The following is a 20,740-nucleotide window of genomic DNA, read 5'->3' on the forward strand; positions in this document are numbered from 1 at the left end:
TAAAGTCCTTGAGCAGGCTGCCCAGCGGAGGGCTGTAGTGGGCAGCACAGAGAAGTGGCTGAATGTCAAGTTGCCTGAACAACCAACTGAAAACTCTACAATGCCCAGTATGTCCTGTTTTACAAACAGTGAATGGAAATTCAGAAGCATGTTTGAGAAACAGATATACATGGATGTGACTCTTTAAACATCAGTGAAGCATATTCACTATTCTCATTATGGAAAGACCAGGCTCTCCTGGAGAGGTAACGACCGAGATGAATGAGAAGATAGGTGTTTGGGCCTCACAGCAGTTCCAACTTGACTCCAAAGAGATCAAAACTTCAATGAATTTTGAGACACAAGTGGCTGGTCATTGTTTTACCTCCAAGTTAAATATTTTTTCAACTGGCAATAGTTAGGAATCTACAACAGAAGAATTAAAAAAAAAAAAAAAAAGAAGCACAAAAATTAAGGATTAGGCTGTTTGTATAAGAAGAGTTTTACAAAATGGGTCATTACCCTTGTACGCTGACATTATAAAAATATTTTAAACTGTGATGGTTCTTAACAGATATTTCCTTTAGAAATTCAATCAATTTTTGGATAGGCCATTTGGAAAAACACACACGTTGGTTTAAAGCTTAATTTGCTTGGCAAGATAAAATAGATATTACATCAAAATTATTATCCTATAAAACATGATGCTAGCATGATAAGAGAACTGTGAAGGGACTGAAACTTTTCATAACTGCAAATGCTTGGAGACACCCATTGTATGCAGCATGTAAGGGATTTTTTTCCGGAAGAAATGTTCTCCAAGTGTGGGAAAACTGGAATATACATGTTATAAGAAATGGATAAATGCATCAGTAGAATTTGATTCTTTCCAGTAAGATTAAAAGCTATGTGTACGTTAAACCTTAAAAATTGGTCACTTTTCACACACATTCTGGCAGTTTCATATAACACTGAGGTTTAATTGTTAAATGTTGATGTTACCTCTTTACTCCACTGTCATATAAAATAATCCCTGGCAAAGCTGCAGAGATTGAAAAAAAATCAACCCACACCAATGTAAAGCAACTTCAAGAACATGGCCATTCTTAATAACCAAATTTTAAAGAAAGCACTTTAAACCAGGGAGCCATAAAAGGACCTAAAATTATACAAAACCTTTCGAACAGAGACTCATAAAAAATAGTATTCTCCCTTATTTTTCTTGCCCCTGGGGAAAATTTAACAAGTTCCATGAGAACTAAACATGTTCAAAGGAGTCAGGAGAGTTAAAAGATAAGCAAGGGAAGTGGTTCGTCTCAATCCTGTCTATGATTAATGGGAAGACAATGGAAAGAAAGTAAAGTGTTTCAAAATCCCAACAAAGATGAGTATTTATGACATTAACATTTTGCAGCAGGCATTTAGAGACTGAGCTATGGCCAGTCTCACTTTTGAAACGTGTAGGAAAATACTGAGACTCACATGTCCAGTCCATGCCTTAGGATGAAGTTTCTAGGGCTGCCTTAATACTGAAGACACTTAAGAGCAACACTTATGGAACTCCACATCACATGGCCTCATCCTCATCTTTTCACAACGTCTTCAATAAACAAACATCTCTGTTTAGGTGTGCACCAGTGTTGAAACATGGCAGAGGGGTTTGCTGCATCTGGTGCAAATCCTACCTCCATGACTTAAGAGTCTGACCTCGGACAAGTTTGTATCTCTGAACCTCAGTGACTTGCAGTGCAAAAATAAAGATGGCGGCCACCACTGCGGGTGGTTATGAGCATCCAGTGTGCGTGCAGGTGTAAGCACCTGGCCTGGCCTGACCAGCAGGTAAAACTAAAAGAACCTTTTCTCTCTTCTTTGCACTCTTCCAATACAAACTGATAAAAATTATATTATTCCAATGCGGCAGTTAGTAAACATTAGCAGGTTTTACAAAGAAGGGCATCATCTTGGTGCTTCAAGTACACTTCTCCTGCTACCATTGCAGGATTTGCTTTGTAGGCTCCTCGCCTGGGTCTTCGTCTGCCTATTTCTCCATCAGGACGTGAGGACTCAATGTGCCAACATGGCATACCCCATTACGTGATGCCTGCTCTGATCTGTACTGAACCATCTGCCAAGGGGCTTCTTTGCAGCAGAAACTCCTGCGCATAGTTATGGAAAATTAAAAAAAAAAAAAGAAAAGAAAAAACAACCTCAAAACATACTGTCTTCTCCTGTCCCTTATTTGCTCCTTGCTGGTACACAGACGACCAATAATAAGTCGTATTTTTGCAATACAACTTACAATGGTTCAACTTAAGATTTTTCAACTTTACGATGGTGTGAAGGTGATACACATTCAGCAGAAACTACACTTTGAGATTTAAATTTGGATCTTTCCCTGGCTAGTGATATGTGGCACGACGCTCCCTTGTGATGCTGGGCAGCGGCAGCAAGCCACAGCTCCCAGTCAGCCCTACCATCACCAGGGTGAACAACAGACATGGCATGCACCATATGGCCAAATGGCTCTGCCTGACTGTGGGCTAATGTGGGTGTTCTGAGCACATTTAAGGCAGGCTAGGGCTAAGCTACGATGCTCCGAAGGTCAGGTGTAGTCCATGCATTTTCAATGTACAACATTTTCAACCTTCAATGGGCTTATCAGAACATAGCCCCATGGGAAGTCAGGGATCATCCGTATTGTAAATAGTGTCTAACTTACTCAGACATTTGTTCCTTTCTCAATGTCTAACAGTTTAATTACTTTACACTACTATACAGACATGAGGCAATGCAGCCACAAGGATTTATTTTCAGCACCGTTCTGTAGATTTCTTCCCCAAACTCAGTGGCCATTCCTTGTCTGCTGCATTCTCCATCCCCCCGGGGTGCCCTGTGGAAAATGATGTTTGAGGTTGCCCAGTTGTGTCAGGACTCTGTCTCTATGGAAGATGACTGGAGACCTGGGAGGAGGACCCTCGTGCTGCATTTCTCTCTCTTCTGTTTATCTGAAAGCAGCAGGAAAATAAATTACAGGGCTCTACAGTCGCTGCTGATAGTTGTGCAAGTGATATGTGTTGAAGGTTTCATGAAAACATCCCTCTTTGCCGAAGGATTTGATGATAAGTTGGTTCCTGTTTATACCAGTGCAAAATATTTTGTCCAGAGTATGCATTAGTCCATTAACGAGTACAGAACATGCTTCTGTAGAATAGCATTCTTCATTACAAAAAATTTTCCACTACGGTAAATCAATGACCCTAGCCAATTAAATTTGTTTTTTCTCTTTGCACGCTTACAGGATTCACCTTAAAGGACTTACAGGGACAGCCGGCAAAATAAGCAGCATCAGTCAACCAGGAAATGATTTTAGCACAAAGGATGCAGACAACGACAAATGTATTTGCAAATGTTCACAAATGCTAACAGGAGGTAGGGATGACTTTCTGTCTTCCTATTTGTATTGGCAAGGAACGATTTCATAGAGGGAAAGGCTGGCAATTTGGACTTCAAATTGTGATTGGTAATGATGTCCACAATTTCATACGTAGACACACTAGCTTGACATAGATAAATGTGTTTCACTTTTTTTTAGACTAAGTTTTAAGTGAGAATATGATATGGAGCTAGACTTGTCAGCAAGCCAACCGTGTCTCCTCAGGACCTAGCCCTGGCAAGGAGAGGGGATATTTGATTCTTAGCAAGCTCTCCTGGGTTTGTGCTTGCTGGATACTAGAGAGATGGTTTAATTACATTTTGCTTTATTTAAAAAGTTAAAAATTCCAAGTAGCAACCAAAACAGTAATACAGATTATAGAAATATTTCCAAATAATAATTTAATGTTCAAACGAGGAATTTCCAGTTGTCATTTATTATTTATTTTGAGACAAAGTCTCCAGCTGTTTGTTTATTTATTTATTTTGAGACGGAGTCTCACTTTGTTGTCCAGAAGGGAGTGTGATCGCAGCTCACTGCAACCCCTGCCTCCCAGCCTCAAGCAATTCTCCTGCCTCAGCCTCCCCAGTGCTGGGATTATAGGTGCCCATTACTGCAGCGGCTAATTTTGTATTTTTAGTACAGAGAGGGTTTCATCATGTTTGCCAGGCTGGTCTCAAAGTGCTGACCTCAAGTGATCTGCCCGCCTCAGCCTCCAGAAGTGTTGAGATTACAGGCGTGAGCCACCACACCTGGCCCCAGTTGTTTTTTTTAAAAAGATTTCATTAATATATAGCAAACACCTATAAACACAACGAGTTAACCAACCTCTTTTAGTAAATCAAATTAAAATGAGTGATCTTCTTCTACTTCAAGGCCTTTCTGGTTTTCTACTTTTAGTATCAGACTGCCGTAAAACAGACAATGAAAACCACGCTCATAAGCAAAAGACCACTGTAGTAGTCACTTAAAATGGATGGGTTGGTATTCAGAAACATTTGAGAGTTCAAACATAGGAATCGACTTTTAGAAAATGTTATTTTTCTGGCCTGGTGGCTCACGCTTGTAATCCCAGCACTCTGGGAGGCTGAGACGGGCGGATCACCTGAAGTTAGGAGTTCGAGACCAGCCTGGCCAGCACAGTGAAACCCCGTCTCTACTAAAAATACAAAAATTACCCAGGCATGGTGGCAGGTGCCTGTAATCCCAGTTACTCCTACTCAGGAGGCTGAGGCAGCAGAATGGCTTGAACCTGGGAGGCGGAGGTTGCAGTGACCCAAGATCATGCCACTGCATGCCAGCCTGGGGGATAGAGTGAAACTTCATCTCAAAAAAAAAAAAAGAAAAAAAGAAAACGTTATTCTTCTGATTTTTTAAAAGTTTAGAAATTCACTGACAGGAACAAACACTACTACTTAGTAACTGAGACAAGAAAAAAGTCTGACAAATGCTGTCAAGTTAGTTCTTGAAAAACACTGAAAGATTTAAAGTAGCAACAAAACCTCTGCCAATAGTGCAAAATGAATGTAAAGAATAACAGGAAAAATGGGAGGGTTTAACTTCTAGAGAACATAAATCGTGTCTGCAAAAATTAATATGTTACCCACCCAAGAAAACCAAAGGTAAGAACTATGGTCAACATATTTTATAAATGAAAGTTACTACATTAAACAAATGGATGACCCAAGTTATGATGTTTTTACACTATAGGAATCATTAAGAGGGCTGGGCGTGCACACTTGTAATCCCAGCACTTTGGGAGGCCAAAGCAGGCAGATCACCTGAGGTCAGGAGTTTGAGACCAGCCTGGCCAACATGGCAAAACCCCGTCTCTACTAAAAATACAAAAATTAGCCAGGTGTGGTGGCGCACACCTGCAATCCCAGTTACTCAGAAGGCTGAGGCAGGAGAACTGCTTGAACCGGGGAAACAGAGGTTGCAATGAGCCGAGATCACGCCACTGCACTCCAGCCTGGGCGACAAGAGTGAGACTCTGTCTCAAAAACAAAACAGAACAAAACAAAAAAACAAACAAAACAAAACAAAACAAAAAAACCAAAAAAAAAAAAAAAAAAACCCAGCATCATTAACAGTCAAAAGGAGAATTTAGTAATGAAAATAATATGAAATTTGGTAATATTCAAGTCTTTAAATTTCATGGCTTTTATACTGAAAGAATCAGGCCTCATTAAAAAAAATAAAATAAAAAGCAATCCTCTGTTTCCTGAGAAAGTATGACTACTATTTGGTAACACAGGTCCTCCCTACTAACCATTATTACACCAATGAGCAAAGCCCTCATACTGATTTTGCAAAAGCTTCTTCTTTCCCTCATCCTGGCACAATCATCCTTTTTAAAGCTGAACAGCAGGGAAAGTGGTCGGGTGGAGGAGCCACAGATACCTAGGGCTTCGTTTCCTGTCTGCCCTTTCCCCCACATGCTGGACCCAGTTCTCTCCTTGAGAAGGTTGTGGTTGTTAGACCACCCGTATGTGGTGAGCTTCTCAGGAGAGTAGGAGAATCGCATTAATAACCAAGGAAACAATATATTTACTTACTCAAATCAAGATTTAGGGGCTGAGAATGTAATTGGAAAAGAGACTGAGGAGAGGAAAAACAGTCCAAGAGAGAAAGTGGAATGGTCTCGCCTGTGAAGGGGTCAAATTCCAGCCAGTGGTCTGGACCATGAATGAACCAGCCTAATGAGCAGCTCCATTTTGCATGGACACCAAGTTCTCTAGTCAGACAAGCTCCAGAAGAGACTGACTTATGAATCTGTTAAAGTGCTGAATATGTGAAGGATTCTGAATAGAACACGCAAACTTCCATCCAATCTGCATTCATCTGAATCAAATGAAGTCACTGAGCCGTTACCACCAGGAAAGAATGTAGGAACCTGGATGAAATAACTGGCACTCACAAAGCAATGTGTAAACACAACATATATGTATATATAGAATATATATTCTATATGTTATATTATATATAGCATATATATTCTATGTTATGTTATATATAGCATATATTCTATATATTCTATATGTTATATATAGCATATATTCTATATGTTATATATAGCATATATATTCTATATATTCTATATGTTATATATAGCATATGTGGTCTATATGTTATACATAGCATATATTTCTATATAGTCTATATGTTATAGCTATATATAACATATAGAATCTATATATAACATATAGACTATATAGAATATATATGCTATGTATAACATATAGACTACATATGCTATATATAACATATAGAATATATAATATAGAATATATATGCTATACATTTATAAAGGATATATATTCTATATATAAAGGATATATAGTCTATTATACATATATAAAGAATATACATATTCTATATATACATATATAAAGAATATATATATTCTGTATACATATATAAAGAATATATATATTCTGTATACATATATATAAAGAATATATATATATATATTCTCTTTGGCATCAGAGTTTTTATTTAAGAAATAATACGTTACAGGTAAGGCTAAAGAGGCCCTGCCAGTGCCATTTCCTGCCTGCTGCTTGGGTCGAGGTTAATTCACTTTATTAATTTTCCTACATATGGAGATATCAATCATAATTATTTTCTGTATTTTAAAAATTAATATAAGAAGTATCATACTGTATGTATCCCTCCAACACAGTGTTTTTGAGATTTATTCAGATTAATATATATAAAATCAAGGTTACAACAGTCCTCTCTTCTCCTTAGGGGAAACATTCCAAGATGTCCAGCAAATGCCTGAAATCACAGACAGTATCAAACCCTATGTGTTTATTTTTTCCTGTTCACACATATTTATGAAGTTTAGTTTGTAAACTAGGCACAACAAGAGACTTAACAACAATAATAAAACTGAATAATATACAACATATTGCTTCCAATTTCATGGATATAAGATTTGTTCTTCTATAGATCTTAGTACCCTTAGTGTACGATTTTGTTCTCTCCTTATTAAGTCAGGAACTTTCACCTTTTCACTTAAAGGAAGCACTTTACAGCTTCTCTTTGGCATATTTGAATTGCCAGCATCATCACTCTTGCACTTTTGGGGCCATTATTAAGTCAAATAAGGGTTACTTGAACATAAGCACTGTGATACAGCGTGGATCCACGGGATAGAGGGGATCATTCACGTTCTGGGAGGGAAGAAGGGGACAGCAGGAGATTTCATCCCGTTACTCAGAACAGCATGCAATTTAAGGCTTATAGATTATTTCTGTCACCCAGGCTGGAGTGAGTGGCGCGATCTCGGCTCACTGCAAGCTCCCCCTCCCGGGTTCCCGCCATTCTCCTGCCTCAGTCTCCCGAGTAGCTGGGACGACAGGCGCCGCCACCACGCCCGGCTCATTTTTTTTGTATTTTTAGTAGAGACGGTGTTTCACCGTGTTAGCCAGGATGGTCTGGATCTCCTTACCTTGTGATCCACCCACCTCAGCCTCCCAAAGTGCTGGGATTACAGGCGTGAGCCACAGCGCCCGGCCCCTGCTTATAGATTATTTCTAGAATTTTCCATTTAATATTTAGAGCCACAGCTGACTTCAGGTATCTGAAAGTGCAGAAAGCGAAAACAGCAGATAAAGGGGGACTACTGTGTTGCTTTCTCTCACAAACCCCAGCATGCTCCTGTTTTTGGCCAAGCCCAGAAATTAAGGTGTAGATGGGCTTCACTCCCACAGCCCCTGTGCTGGGCACCTCTCCTGCCCTGGCTCTAGCTGAGTGAGCGCACACTCTCACTTTAAATTTCCTCTTTGTCTCTGAAACATAGAGACTTCCTTTTTATGTAGCTCCACTGAGTACTTAATATTTTGGGTTAAAGTTCAATCAAAAAAATCCTTTAATAGAGCAAGGGGAGCCTGAGTGAGTCCAGCCCACCATGTTGCTGGGACTGGTAAGTAATCCTGGTTGAAGGAGAGTTTTCCAACTGTGCCTCAGATGTTTGCTTATCCCCGCTGTAAGTGTGTACACACTGTGGGCTAACCAAATAGGACTGTGGAGAATTCAGGCCTCTCCACACAGCATAAGGGAAAAGGTGGAAGAACGTTTGTAAAAGCATTTGCAGTAATAAAACTGTGATGTCACAGGCGTACAGCTGGAAAACCGTATCTCTGCCAGTGCACATCCTATACTCACAACCATCTGCATGTGCCTACTCCACATGCCTGCAGCGTGCCTCCTGGCTTAGCTGAGTACTGCTGTCTTCGTTGTGGGAGCTGGCATCACCTAGTTCCTAATTCCTTCTGTGTTTTACTTTCACAGGCTGGTGGTTTGATGCATGTGGTCCTTCCAACTTGAACGGAATGTACTATCCACAAAGGCAGAACACAAATAAGTTCAACGGCATTAAGTGGTACTACTGGAAAGGCTCAGGCTACTCGCTCAAGGGCACAACCATGATGATCCGACCGGCAGATTTCTAAACACCCGAGTCCACCTGAGGAAGACTGTCTCGAACTATTTTCAAAGACTTAAACCCAATGCACTGAAAGTCACGGCTGCGCACTGTGTCCTCTTCCACCACAGAGGGCGTGTGCTCAGTGCTGACGGGACCCATGTGCTCCAGATTACAGCCTGTAGACTTTGTCACTTAAACTTGCATCACTTAACAGACCAAAGCAAGACCCTAAACATCTGTAATGGTGATTAGACAGAACACCTATGGAAAGATGAACCCGAGGCTGAGCATCAAATTGACAATTTACAGACTCTGCTGTCACAACGAAGAATGTTATGTGCAAGTTTATCAGTAAATAACTGGAAAACAGAACACTTATGTTATACAATACAGATCATCTTGGAACTGCATTCTTCTGAGCACTGTTTACACATTGTGTAAATATCCATATGTCCTGAATTCACCATCACTATCACAATTAAAAGGAAGAAAAAAATCTCTAAGCCATAAAAAGACATATTCAGGGATATTCTGAGAAGGGGTTACTAGAAGTTTAATATTTGGAAAAACAGTTAGTGCATTTTTACTCCATCTCTTAGGTGCTTTAAATTTTTATTTCAAAAACAGCGTATTTACATTTATGTTGACAGCTTAGTTTTAAGTTAATGCTCAAATATGTATTTCAAGTTTATATGGTGGAAACTTCTAGGATCTCTGAAATTATCAACAGAAACATGTGCCATTTTAGTTTATATGCAGATTGTACTATTTTTTTCTGCCTGATTGTTAAATATGAAGGTATTTTTAGTAATTAAATATAACTTATTAGGGGATATGCCTATGTTTAACTTTTATGATAATATTTACAATTTTATAATTTGTTTCTGAAAGAACTAATTGTGCCTTGTGATAAGGAAACCTTTGATTTTAATGATGAGGAAAATTATACATTTCATTCTATGACAAAGAAACTTTACTATCTTCTCACTATTCTAAAACAGAGGTGTGTTTTCTTTTCTAGTAAGATATATTTTTATAGAACTAGGCTACAATTTAATTTGTAGTTGAGAAAAGCCTTCTATTTAAGAAATTTACAAAGCTATACGTCTCAAGATTCACCCTTAAATTTACTTAAGGAAAAAAATAATTGACACTAGTAAGATTTTTTTTGTCAATCAGCAAACTGAAAAAAAAAGTGTTTCAAAGTGCAAAAACAAAATCTGATGTTCATAATATATTTAAATATTTACAGAAAATTTGAGAACACGGGGCCGGGTGCAGTGGCTCACACCTGTAATCCCAGTACATTGGGAGGCCGAGGTGGGCAGGTCACCTGAGGTCAGGAGTTCAAGACCAGCCTGGCCAACATGGTGAAACCCCATCTCTATTAAATAATACAAAAACTAGCCAGGCGTGGTGGTGGGCGCCTGTAATCCCAGCTACTCGGGAGGCTGGATCAGGGAGAATTGCTTGAACCCAGGAGGCGGAGGCTGCAGTGAGCCAAGATCACGCCACTGCACTCCAGCCTGGGTGACAGAGCAAGACTCCATCTCAAAAAAAAAAAAAAAAAAAAGAAAGAAAAGAAAATTTGAGAACACAGCTTTATACTCAGGATTACAAAACCATAAACTCCTAGAGTTTTAACTCCTTTTGAAATTTTCATAGTACAATTAATACTAATGAACATTTGTGTAAAGCTTTATAATTTAAAGGCAATCTCTCATATATTCTTTTCTGAGTCATTTGCAAGGAAGTTCAGAGTCCAGTCCACAACTAGCATCTACTATATGTCTGTCTTTACCTTCTATTCTACCATTATTTTTTCTTTATTCCATTTTAAAATCTAATTTATTTTACGCCAACTTCTCCCCACTCCCTTGACGTAGTTTTAGAACACATAGGTGTTGCTACATATTTTGAGTCAGTGATGAACTCTGGCAAAGTCAAGGCTCTGTTTTATTTCCACCAAGGTCCACTTTTCCAACAACTATTTAACTGAGTCAAGAACCTCCCTACCTTAGAACTGTATCTACTTTATATTTAAGAAGGTTTTATGAATTCAACAACAGTATCATGGCCTTGTATCAAGTTGAAAAACAACGGAAAATAAGAAAATTTCACAGCCTCAAAAGACAACAACAAGTTTCTATGATATTTCAATGACAACAGTGATGGATACTTAGGCAGGGAAATGATAATGCAAGAAAAACTGGCAACAACACAATTTATATCAATTTTCCATGTAGGCAGGTGAAACAAAATTCAAGGACAAATCTCATTATGTCATTGGGCATCATATATAATCTCTTATGACCGAGAATGGGGGGAATTTGTGTTTTTACTTTACACTTCAGTTCCTTACACAGTATTTCAAACAAACAGTTTTGCTGAGAGGAACTTTTCTCTCCTTAAGAAAACATTTATAAAGCTGAAAGGAAATCAAACAGTAATCTTAAAAATGAAAACAAACAACCCAACAACCTAGATAACTACAGTGATCAGGGAGCACAGTTCAACTCCTTTTTATGTTTTAGCCATACGGCCTACTCAAACAGCTATATAACAATACGGGTGGCAGATAAAAATCACCATTTATCTTTCAGATATTAATCTTTTGAATGAATAAACTGTCACAAGCAAGTTAACATTTTTGAACATGAAAGGCAACTTCCGCACAATTCTATATCCAACCAAACCTTAAATTACCCGCTTAATTATTACTTCATCTTAAAAAAAATTAGAACCCAGAACTTTTCCATGAAGCATTTGAAAGTTGAAGTGAAATTTAGGAAAGTCATAAAAATATAAAGACTGCTACCACAGCACCAGCAAGCCATAATTTTTACATCTATCAGTTCTGCCTCTATCAACAGGAAAAACATTAAGCAAGATATAAGACTACTTGCCCAAGAATTCAGTCTTTTTTCAATTTTGTTTTTCTCAATTCTGAGGACTTTAATCATTAAATTTTCTTTGGACTGCATTCCTGACTACTTTTTGCAGAATGGTCTCACGTTCTCACATTTGTTCCCACAAATAAATTGATAAAAGATGTTAAGTTCTGTGAATGTCTTTTTAATTATGGGCATAATTGTGCTTGACTTGATAAAAACTTAATTCTACCCTTACGTTTATAATAATTTCTTGAGAACACCAAATTGCATTTACCATCATAAAACAATATTTGACTTACAGGAGCTGCAGGGAAGTGATTAGACAGTTCGAATGGCTCCTCAGAAATCCAGTGACCCGATTCTAAAGACCACAGCACCTGCAAGTGATACAATAAGCAGATTTATTATACATTTATTAGGCTTAGCAGGCAATAAACCAAGAGTCACTTTGAAGACACAGCAAAAACAAAACAAAAATTCAGCAGTGATACACTCCGCAGATCTGAAATAGATGTGTTCTCAAACAATAAAGTCCCTTCAGAATCTTCATGTTGCATAAATGTTATGAATATTAATAAAAACTTGGTTAAGAAAGTCTCAAAACAAATCTGAGTCATTATTCTCATGAGGCCAAATATTTAAATATTATCCTGTTTTTACACAATGAAATATTATATACATATTTTTAATTCCAAGTTTCTAATTTGTGAAGTTTTATAAACAGTCCTCTATAAATATTCCAGACTTTTATTAATTAAAACAGTGAATTAACAGAAGATGGATCACAAGCCTAAATTCAAAAGCAATCCCTTCGGCTTGCGACTTTGTTTCTAACATTGGTTAATACTTTCAGAAGTCCCCCGGAATACACTTGAAATTCCTTCCCAGACTTTGGAAGAGTAAAATGTCCCATAAACAAGCTTTCATCATCATCATTATCCTCTTAGCATTTGAATCCCCACACTTTTAAATGATCAATACAATCTTTTCCTTTTTAATTCAGTAATATCTGAGGTTCTGCAGCCGTCTCTACTCCAGGACCAAAATCCCTGAAAATCTGTCTCTATACACCAGAAGTTTAGAGCTAAAATAATAAAGCTGGATTATATAATTCCTGTTTGTTTATTTATTTTTTGAGACAGACTCTCACTCTGTCATCCAGGCTATAGTACAGTGGTGCAATCTCGGATCACTGCAACCTCCACCTCCCAGGTGCCTCAGCCTCTCGAGTAGCTGGGACTACAGGCACCCAGCACCACACCTGGCTAATTTGTTTTGTATTTGTAGTAGAGATCAGGTTTCCCCGTGTTGGCCAGGCTGGTCTCGAACTTCTGGCCTCAATTGATCTGCCAACCTCAGCCTCAATGCATGTTATTTAAGGAGATATACTAACAATATGTGAGGCTCCCCACAAACTCATAAAATTAACCCAGAAAATAAAAGGTAAAAATCAGGTTCATTTCAGACAAGAGGCAACATAAAAGAACAGTACAGTGAGAAATACAACGGACCAGTGACAGAAGCCAGGAACCAGACTTAAAAATGCGTGTGACGTTCAAGTTCAAATACAATCCACATTAAAATGTCAACCGAATTTAAACAACCTCATGGAGAAAATTTATGTCCTCTGAATTTAGCCCTTTCTAAATGTTAAGAAAATAAAACCATAAGAGGCTAAAGTAGAGTTCTGGTCAGTAAATTAATTAATTTACATAGGCATCCCAGGAATTAATATTGTATAGAGATAGGAGAAAACACTAATTCAGTTGTATTAAAATCATCAAATCAGAAATACAGTGTAAACATTTTGCTCCAGTAGTTTCATTGGCCAAACACATCTTTACCTTAGTAGAGTGTTAAAAATAGCGAAAAGCTACTTTGAAAGAGCACAGGTAAGGCTGTACGCAAACTTAAAAACAAAAGGTTGGCCCAACATGTTTCTCATAAGAAGGGCAGAGTGAATTCAGCACCTTGTAGGTAACACATTACATAATGAAAATAGTGTTTTTTACATTGTAATATTATCATTCATAAAACCCAAACCTTGCTGATGAATGTAAATAGTAACTACATCTGTGAATAGAAACTGCTTTATTTCTTCCTGTCTGATTTGTATGCACACTTTATTTCCCACCTTATTGCACTGGGTAAGACCCTCTTGTTCAAGGCAGGGAAGGAGCAGTGACAGCATTAGAGTTCTTTGAACAACTTTGTGAGACAGACTTCTTCAATTTATTGTGGTATAGGATATCATAAAAACCTAAAGTGTTCAACGTAATGTACCTATGTTCAAATCAATGTATCTATTATGTTAATGTGTCTATGTTCAAATCAATCTATAGAAAGCACAAGCTTTTTTCTGTATTTATATTTTCGAAGCCACTTTAGCTTCATAGCAAAGTTAAGAGGAAGGTACAGAGAGCTCCCATACACCTCCTGCCCCGACACATGCATTTCAGTGTCTCCCACTGGAGTGCTACATGTGTTGTACCCAGTCATCCCATGTTGACACATCATTATCACCCAAAGTCCACAGTTTAAATTACAGTTCCTTATAAGTGAAAAGCATATACTATGATGGAGTACTGGTGCTGGCCAGTGGTTGCAGTGCTTCCCTAAGCTCTTTTCAACTTCCTATTTCTTCTTCTTTTCTTCTGAGACAGAGTCTTCCTCTGTCCCCCAGGCTGGAGTACAGTGGTGCAATCTTGGCTCACTGCAGCCTCCGTCTTCCAGGTTCAAGCAATTCTCCTGCCTCAGCCTCCTGTGTAGCTGAGACCACAGGCACACATCACCATGCCTGGTTAATTTTTTTCTTTTTTTTAAGTAGAGATGGGGTTTCACAGTATTGGTCAGCCCTGTCTCAGGTTCTCAATGTGTTGGGATTACAGGCATGAGCCACTGCACCCAGCCCTCTCAACTTCTTATTTCTCAAAGAATTACAAATATCTGAGTGATCAAAAGGATTACTGCTAAATATCGGCAAATGTTACATCTCCAATTAGGATCAATCACATTAATTTTTATTGATTCATTAGCTTATTAGTATTTTCTTAACTGCCTAAGCAATTTTCTTCAGCCAAAACCAAAATTTATTCACAAAATATTTCATAAGCAAAAACACTGAACAAGGTATTCAATTTTTGACTTCTCAAAAAAAATTTAAAGAGGGAAAACAACAAGCAATTATTTCAATGTCTAAGGGATGAGAGAAAACTTGGCAGTGGGGGGAAGGCAATCTGTAAGAGGGATTTTAAGTTGGGCTTGAAAACATGACCCCATTTAATAATGACTCCCTACTGGTATAAAAAATACAACTGCAACATGAAGCTGGTTTAACTCACTGGAAAGCATTAATGATTGTGTTGAAAACATTTCTTAACATTCACAATTTTTGATAGGCAACATTACTGTTAATCATAACAGTAAATTTATTCCACATTTCTAAATAGCCAGCCTTATCCAAGCATACCGCCCACCAGAGCTTACCACCCACCATACTGTGAAGTTCAACTGCAGTTGTGGTACTAAGAATACCTGTGGGAATGTAACTGGAAAGGAAAAAGGCGGGGGGAGGCGGGCTAGGGGGGCTTCCGTGTGGCAAAAGTCAACAATATTCTTTTGCATACAAAAGACTTCCTAGTAGGCCACAAACTGGTACCACGTAAAATAGGGGTCCTGGTACCAGTTTGTGGCCTATTTTACACGTAAAATAGGGGTCCTGGTACCAGTTTGTGGCCTACTAGGAACCAGGCCACACAGCAGGAGGTGAGTGGCGGGTGAGCCAGTGAAGGAAGCTTCATCTGTATTTACAGCTACTTCCCATTGCTTGAATTACCACCTGAGCTCCACCTCCTGTCAGATCAGCAGTGGCATTAGATTCTCATAGGCGCGTGAGCCCTATTGTGAACTGTGCATGCGAGGGATCTAGGTTGCACGTTCCTTATGAGAATCTAAAGCCTGATGATCTGTCACTGTCTCTCGTCACCTCCCAATGGCACTGTCTAATTGCAGAAAACAAGCTCAGGGCTCCCACTGATTTTACATTACGGTGAGCTGTATACTTATTTCATTATATATTATAATGTAATAATAATAGAAATAAAATGCACAATAAGTGTAATGTGCTTGAATCATTCTGAAACCATTCCTCCCTCACCCTCTCAATCCCCCAGTCCCTGGAAAAATGGTCTTTCACAAAACTGGTCCACGGTGCCAAAAAGGTTGGGGACTGCTCGTATAAAATACCACTTGATTAATTAAAAATCAAATCTGATAGTTAGAAACTTGTCCCGCAGATGTGAGCCACAGGAATGTAGCTGATTTCAAACAGTTCAAAAGTATGTTTTACATTCCACTTTACTGGATGATACTTTAGGAGTAAAGTTAGACATATCTTTACTTTAATCATTGAAAGTGATTGGGGTGTTTCTGCCACTGTCTCCTCCATCCACCTCTCACTCCACCGACTGTGGTAAAAAGTGTGGTTGTAGGTGTTTATGGAAGGTTATTTATTATGAGGTTTTTTTTAAAATTATTTACATTATTTATTATAAGAGTAACAAAAGTAATAATTATTAATTTGTTGCCAATTTAAGCTAACAAAATTATAAAAATCAAATTACAAAGATTTTTCTCATCAGATTTTATAGATCCTTTGTCTTAGTTGTTAGGGTAATTGGTTTTCTCAAACAACATTTATGAGAGTTTGCTAGTTTGTATGCTGTTATGGATTTTTCTAGAGAAAGAAGAAGAATATTTGTGATTCTTCCCCAACTAGACAGTGTAATATACTGGTTAAAAGCACAGAATTCAACAACTGGGTTTAAACCAATGTCCACCTTTTTACGGATTTAGGACAAGGGGCAGGTTAATGTTTCTGCCACATGAAGACATTATGTATCATTTTTAACTACAAAAGTACCCGTGTAGTTAATGAAATAGTATAGCAATGAAGTTATTTCTAGGTTATACTGAACTTCAGGAGAAAAAATTGGGGATGTCAATGGTACAATTTTTAACAACAAAATAATAGGGTACTTACGTCCCAAGCATTTTCAAGTCAGAAAATAAAGAAGGTCTAGTCTTCTGAAGAGACCAGCTTGAACTGGCAAAATTTCAAGGCAATAATATCTGTTCCAAAATAAGCTATTCTTCTGTATTTCCAACACATCTCATAGCATCAAGAAATGCTTCCTATAATTCCATAAAGTTCTTTTAAAAATACAAACCTATTTAGTAGTTGTAGTTGTGCCTTAACAAAGCAATTTCCCACATATGGACTTTTTTAAGTGAGGTGAAATTGGCAAAATATACAATTAACCATTTTAAAGTGTGCAACTCAATGGCATTTTGTATCATGATGCTGTGCAACCAGCACCTCTTTCTAGTTTCAAAACGCTTTCATCACCCCAGAAAAACATCCTGTACCTGTTAAGTAATCACTCCCCATCCCTCTCTCCCCTCCATCCCTGGTAACTTCTACCTCGTTTTCTATTCTATGGCTTTACCTATTCTGGATATATTGTATGAAAGGAATTATACAACATGTGCCTTTTGTGTCTGGCTCTTTTCACTCAGTGTGTTCAAGGTTCATCCAAGTTATGCTTTTAATGAAGGCTAGTGATCAGTGTCAAAAATGCTTGTTGAATAATAACAGTATTTAATATTTATTGAGTGTATACTGAGTACTTTATTTAGGAAATCTTTCCATTCTTTTACAGATAAAGAAACCGTCTTGGCCGGGCGCGGTGGCTCATGCCTATAATCCCAGCACTTTGGGAGGCCAAGGTGGGTGGATCACGAAGTCAGGAGATCGAGACCACGGTGAAACCCCGTCTCTACTAAAAACTACAAAAAATTAGCCGGGCGTGGTGGTGGGTACCTGTAGTCCCAGCTACTCGGGAGACTGAGGCAGGAGAATGGCGTGAACCTGGGAAGTGGAGCTTGCAGTAAGCTGAGATCACACCACTGCACTCCAGCCTGGGCGACAGAGCGAGACTCTATCTCAAAAAGAAAAAAAAAAAAAGAAACTGCCTTACCCAAGGTTACACAGCGACGGTGTAGCAGGGTTAGCAGTAAAATCCACTGCCTTATCCACTAATCTTTTCAAAACACATAGTGGTCAGAGAATGCCCATGTCAAGGTTTACAGCTATAGAAGATAAAAAATATTCTCTAGGCTATCTTTGGAAGTAGATGCTAGAACGAAGGTGGGCTATGAATTGAAGAAGAGCTGAACTCAAATTCAAAATTCACCATTTCTGGCTGGGTGCAGTGGCTCATGCCTCTAATCCTAGTACTTTGGGAGGCCAAGATGGGTGGATCACTTGAGGTCAGGAATTTGAGACCAGCCTGGCCAACATGGTGAAACCCTGTCTCTACAAAAGACAAAAATTAGCCAGGTGTGGTGGCATGCACCTGTAATCCCAGCTACTCAACAGGCTGAGGCACAAGAATTGCTTGAACCCAGAGACAGAGGTTGCAGTGAGCCAAGATCGTGCCACTGCACTCCAGCCTGGGCAACAGAGTGAGACTCCATCTCAAAAAAAGTTGTTTTTTTTTTTTTTTTTTTTTTTTAACCATTTCCAAGCACTGTCGTATTTTGCATCCTGGGGACCCAATGCTGGGTCACAGGACCAGCAGCGTGGACCTCACCTCAAGCCTGAGCAGACCCAGACCCACTGAACCAGGATCTGTACTTCAGTAAGATCCCCCAGGTGATCCACACGTTAGTAAGGTTTAAAAAGCACCGCTCTAGCTGTCTCATAAAGAAAGGGGCAGGAAGCTACATATCTAACACAGCCTATTTAACCAAGAAAGGGAAGATGAGTAATAAAGTACTGATAGTATGTGGTTAAGAACGCATTTCCCTTTTAAAAGACATTGACTGACAGAGACTGAATTCCAGGTGGTGAGAGGGAAAACAAGCTGCATGCTGACCTAGGCTTGAATATTCTTACGAAAAAGCTCAACGCAGTTGGACACAGACATTTAAGTTCAATTTATTCTGCTTGCACTCTACCTAATCCTTTCCAGTTTCCAAAAATGAAAATGGGTGATTCTCAGATGTTAAGACTTAACTGCTCAGTAATATCCACTTTATAAATACAGCTAAGCAATGACCAGGGCGACCCAGCATGTCACCACTGTACTCACATGTGAAGTCCAAACATCTTTATAAATAACTAAGTGCGTACTTCTCTTATCAAAAGGAAAACAAAGAAATAAATATAACAAATTCCAATGTAACTAAAATAAATAGCAGAAACATCACTTCACTGTATGAAAACACAGCAGAAATTATTACCAACACAGACAATAAACCAAATATTATGGCTACTAAGAGTGATCACTATTTTTTGTTAATCTTTCCGCGAGTTTGAATTACAAAGTTGTTTTTCTTAAATGAACATCAGGTCATCTTATATTAATGAATTTTAACAAGAAACACATTAACTACATGGGTAATTTGCAATTTGGGCTGATGCATAATTTTTATGTAATATATTTTTAACTCATCAGGGGTGAGAAGAAATTCTGAGATTTAAAAAAAAAAACAGGTCATCCATCTACTCATTTATTCATTCAATAAATGAGGACTGAGTTCCATGTCCAATCCTAGGTCCTGGGGCTATGCAAGCACACAGGCACATTCTCTGCCCTCGAAGGACTGGCAATTGATAACTAACCAGTGTCCACTAAAGAGGACACTTACATTTTTAAAACATTCTTCCTTGTGCCAGGGAGAGTACGGTCGTCTCTAAAATACTGTCAAAACTACTGTTTACAATTTAACACTTGAAATAAACGATCTACTACAATAAACTGTACACACAGAATATTAGAATTACATAAAAAGAAAAAAGACGGTGAATAATAGTATGTGTGTATATTCTTTCTTATTTTGTTGTTACCCAGCCAAACTAAAGTCGAAAGAAACCGCAGGGCCAGGCGTGGTGGCTCACAAGGAAGAGGCGGGGGGATTGCCTGGGCTCAGGAGTTCGATTCCAGTCTGGGCAACATGGTGAAACCCCGTCTTTACTAAAATACAAAAAATTAGCCAGGCATGGCGCGTGCACCTGTAATCCCAGCTACTCCCAGCTACTCAAGAGGCTGAGGCAGGAGAATCACTAGAACCCAGGAGGTGGAGGTTGCAGTAAGCCGAGATCACACCACTGCCCTCCAGCCTGGGCGACAGAGTAAGACTCCATCTCAAAAAAAAAAAAAAAAAAAAAAAAGGAATAAAGAAATTGCGTAACATTCATCGGAGATGTGGTGTGTGTTGACAGTTTGAATTTGTGTCCCCATCCAAATAACAGGTTGAATTGAAGGTGGGGCCCGGTGGGAGGTGACTGGATCCTGGGGGCAGAGTTGTCACGAATGGTTCAGCCCCATCCCACGTTGGCACTGCATAGTGAATGAGTTCTCAGGAGATCTGGTTGTTTAAAAGTGTGTAGAACCGCCACGCCCTTTCCTGCTGCTCCGCCCATGGAAAATGGGGCCGCTTCCTGGCTTTGCTTTCTGCCATGATTGAAACTTTCCTGAGGCCTCCCCGGAAGCCACTGTGCTTCACGTACAGCCCGCAGAAGCGTGAGCCAATGAAACCTCTTTTCTCCATAAATTACTCAGGCTCGGGCATTTCTTTATGGCGGTGTGAGAACAGACCAATACATACGTGGCATACCAAAACATCGTGGGCAGCCTACAGAGGAAGAGTGGGGCCACGGTAAGGACAAAAGCACTTGACGCTGCCATAGCCTCCCTAGAGCCACTAACCAGGAAGCAGACAATGGTATTTACACGGCAAAGCTAAGTATGCAGTCTCTGTATTACCCAAGAGTACAATAATTAACAATAATCATTATCAGTTAATCAATTAATTACTTAAGCCAATCAATAATTGGATATGAAATATCATTAATAATTTTATATTAAATAATTGTTATTATTAATATTATTAATATTAATTTAACGATTTAATATAAAATATTTAATTTAA

At 38.7% G+C, this 20,740-nt stretch overlaps 2 protein-coding genes across 7 annotated transcripts in view; one reads left to right on the plus strand and one right to left on the minus strand.

Annotated features, from left to right (window-relative positions):
• The window catches only part of LOC105464176 (angiopoietin 2), a 63,074-nt gene extending 51,167 nt beyond the window's left edge, over positions 1–11,907 (plus strand). For both annotated transcript variants that reach the window (XM_011711845.3, XM_011711846.3), the window contains exons 8-9: positions 3,278–3,408; positions 8,714–11,907. In XM_011711845.3, the coding sequence (XP_011710147.1) occupies positions 3,278–3,408; positions 8,714–8,874 (292 nt within the window). In that variant the 3' untranslated portion in view covers positions 8,875–11,907. The remainder of the gene's footprint in view (positions 1–3,277; positions 3,409–8,713) is intronic.
• LOC105464174 (microcephalin 1) overlaps positions 1–20,740 on the minus strand; it is a 243,977-nt gene that overhangs the window by 140,302 nt on the left and 82,935 nt on the right. For all 5 annotated transcript variants that reach the window (XM_011711841.2, XM_011711840.3, XM_071068667.1 and 2 more), the window contains exon 12: positions 12,043–12,120. In XM_011711841.2, coding sequence (XP_011710143.1) covers positions 12,043–12,120 — 78 coding nt within the window. The remainder of the gene's footprint in view (positions 1–12,042; positions 12,121–20,740) is intronic.

This window comes from Macaca nemestrina, chromosome 8 (genome assembly GCF_043159975.1).
Source record: "Macaca nemestrina isolate mMacNem1 chromosome 8, mMacNem.hap1, whole genome shotgun sequence".
NCBI lineage: Eukaryota > Metazoa > Chordata > Mammalia > Primates > Cercopithecidae > Macaca > Macaca nemestrina.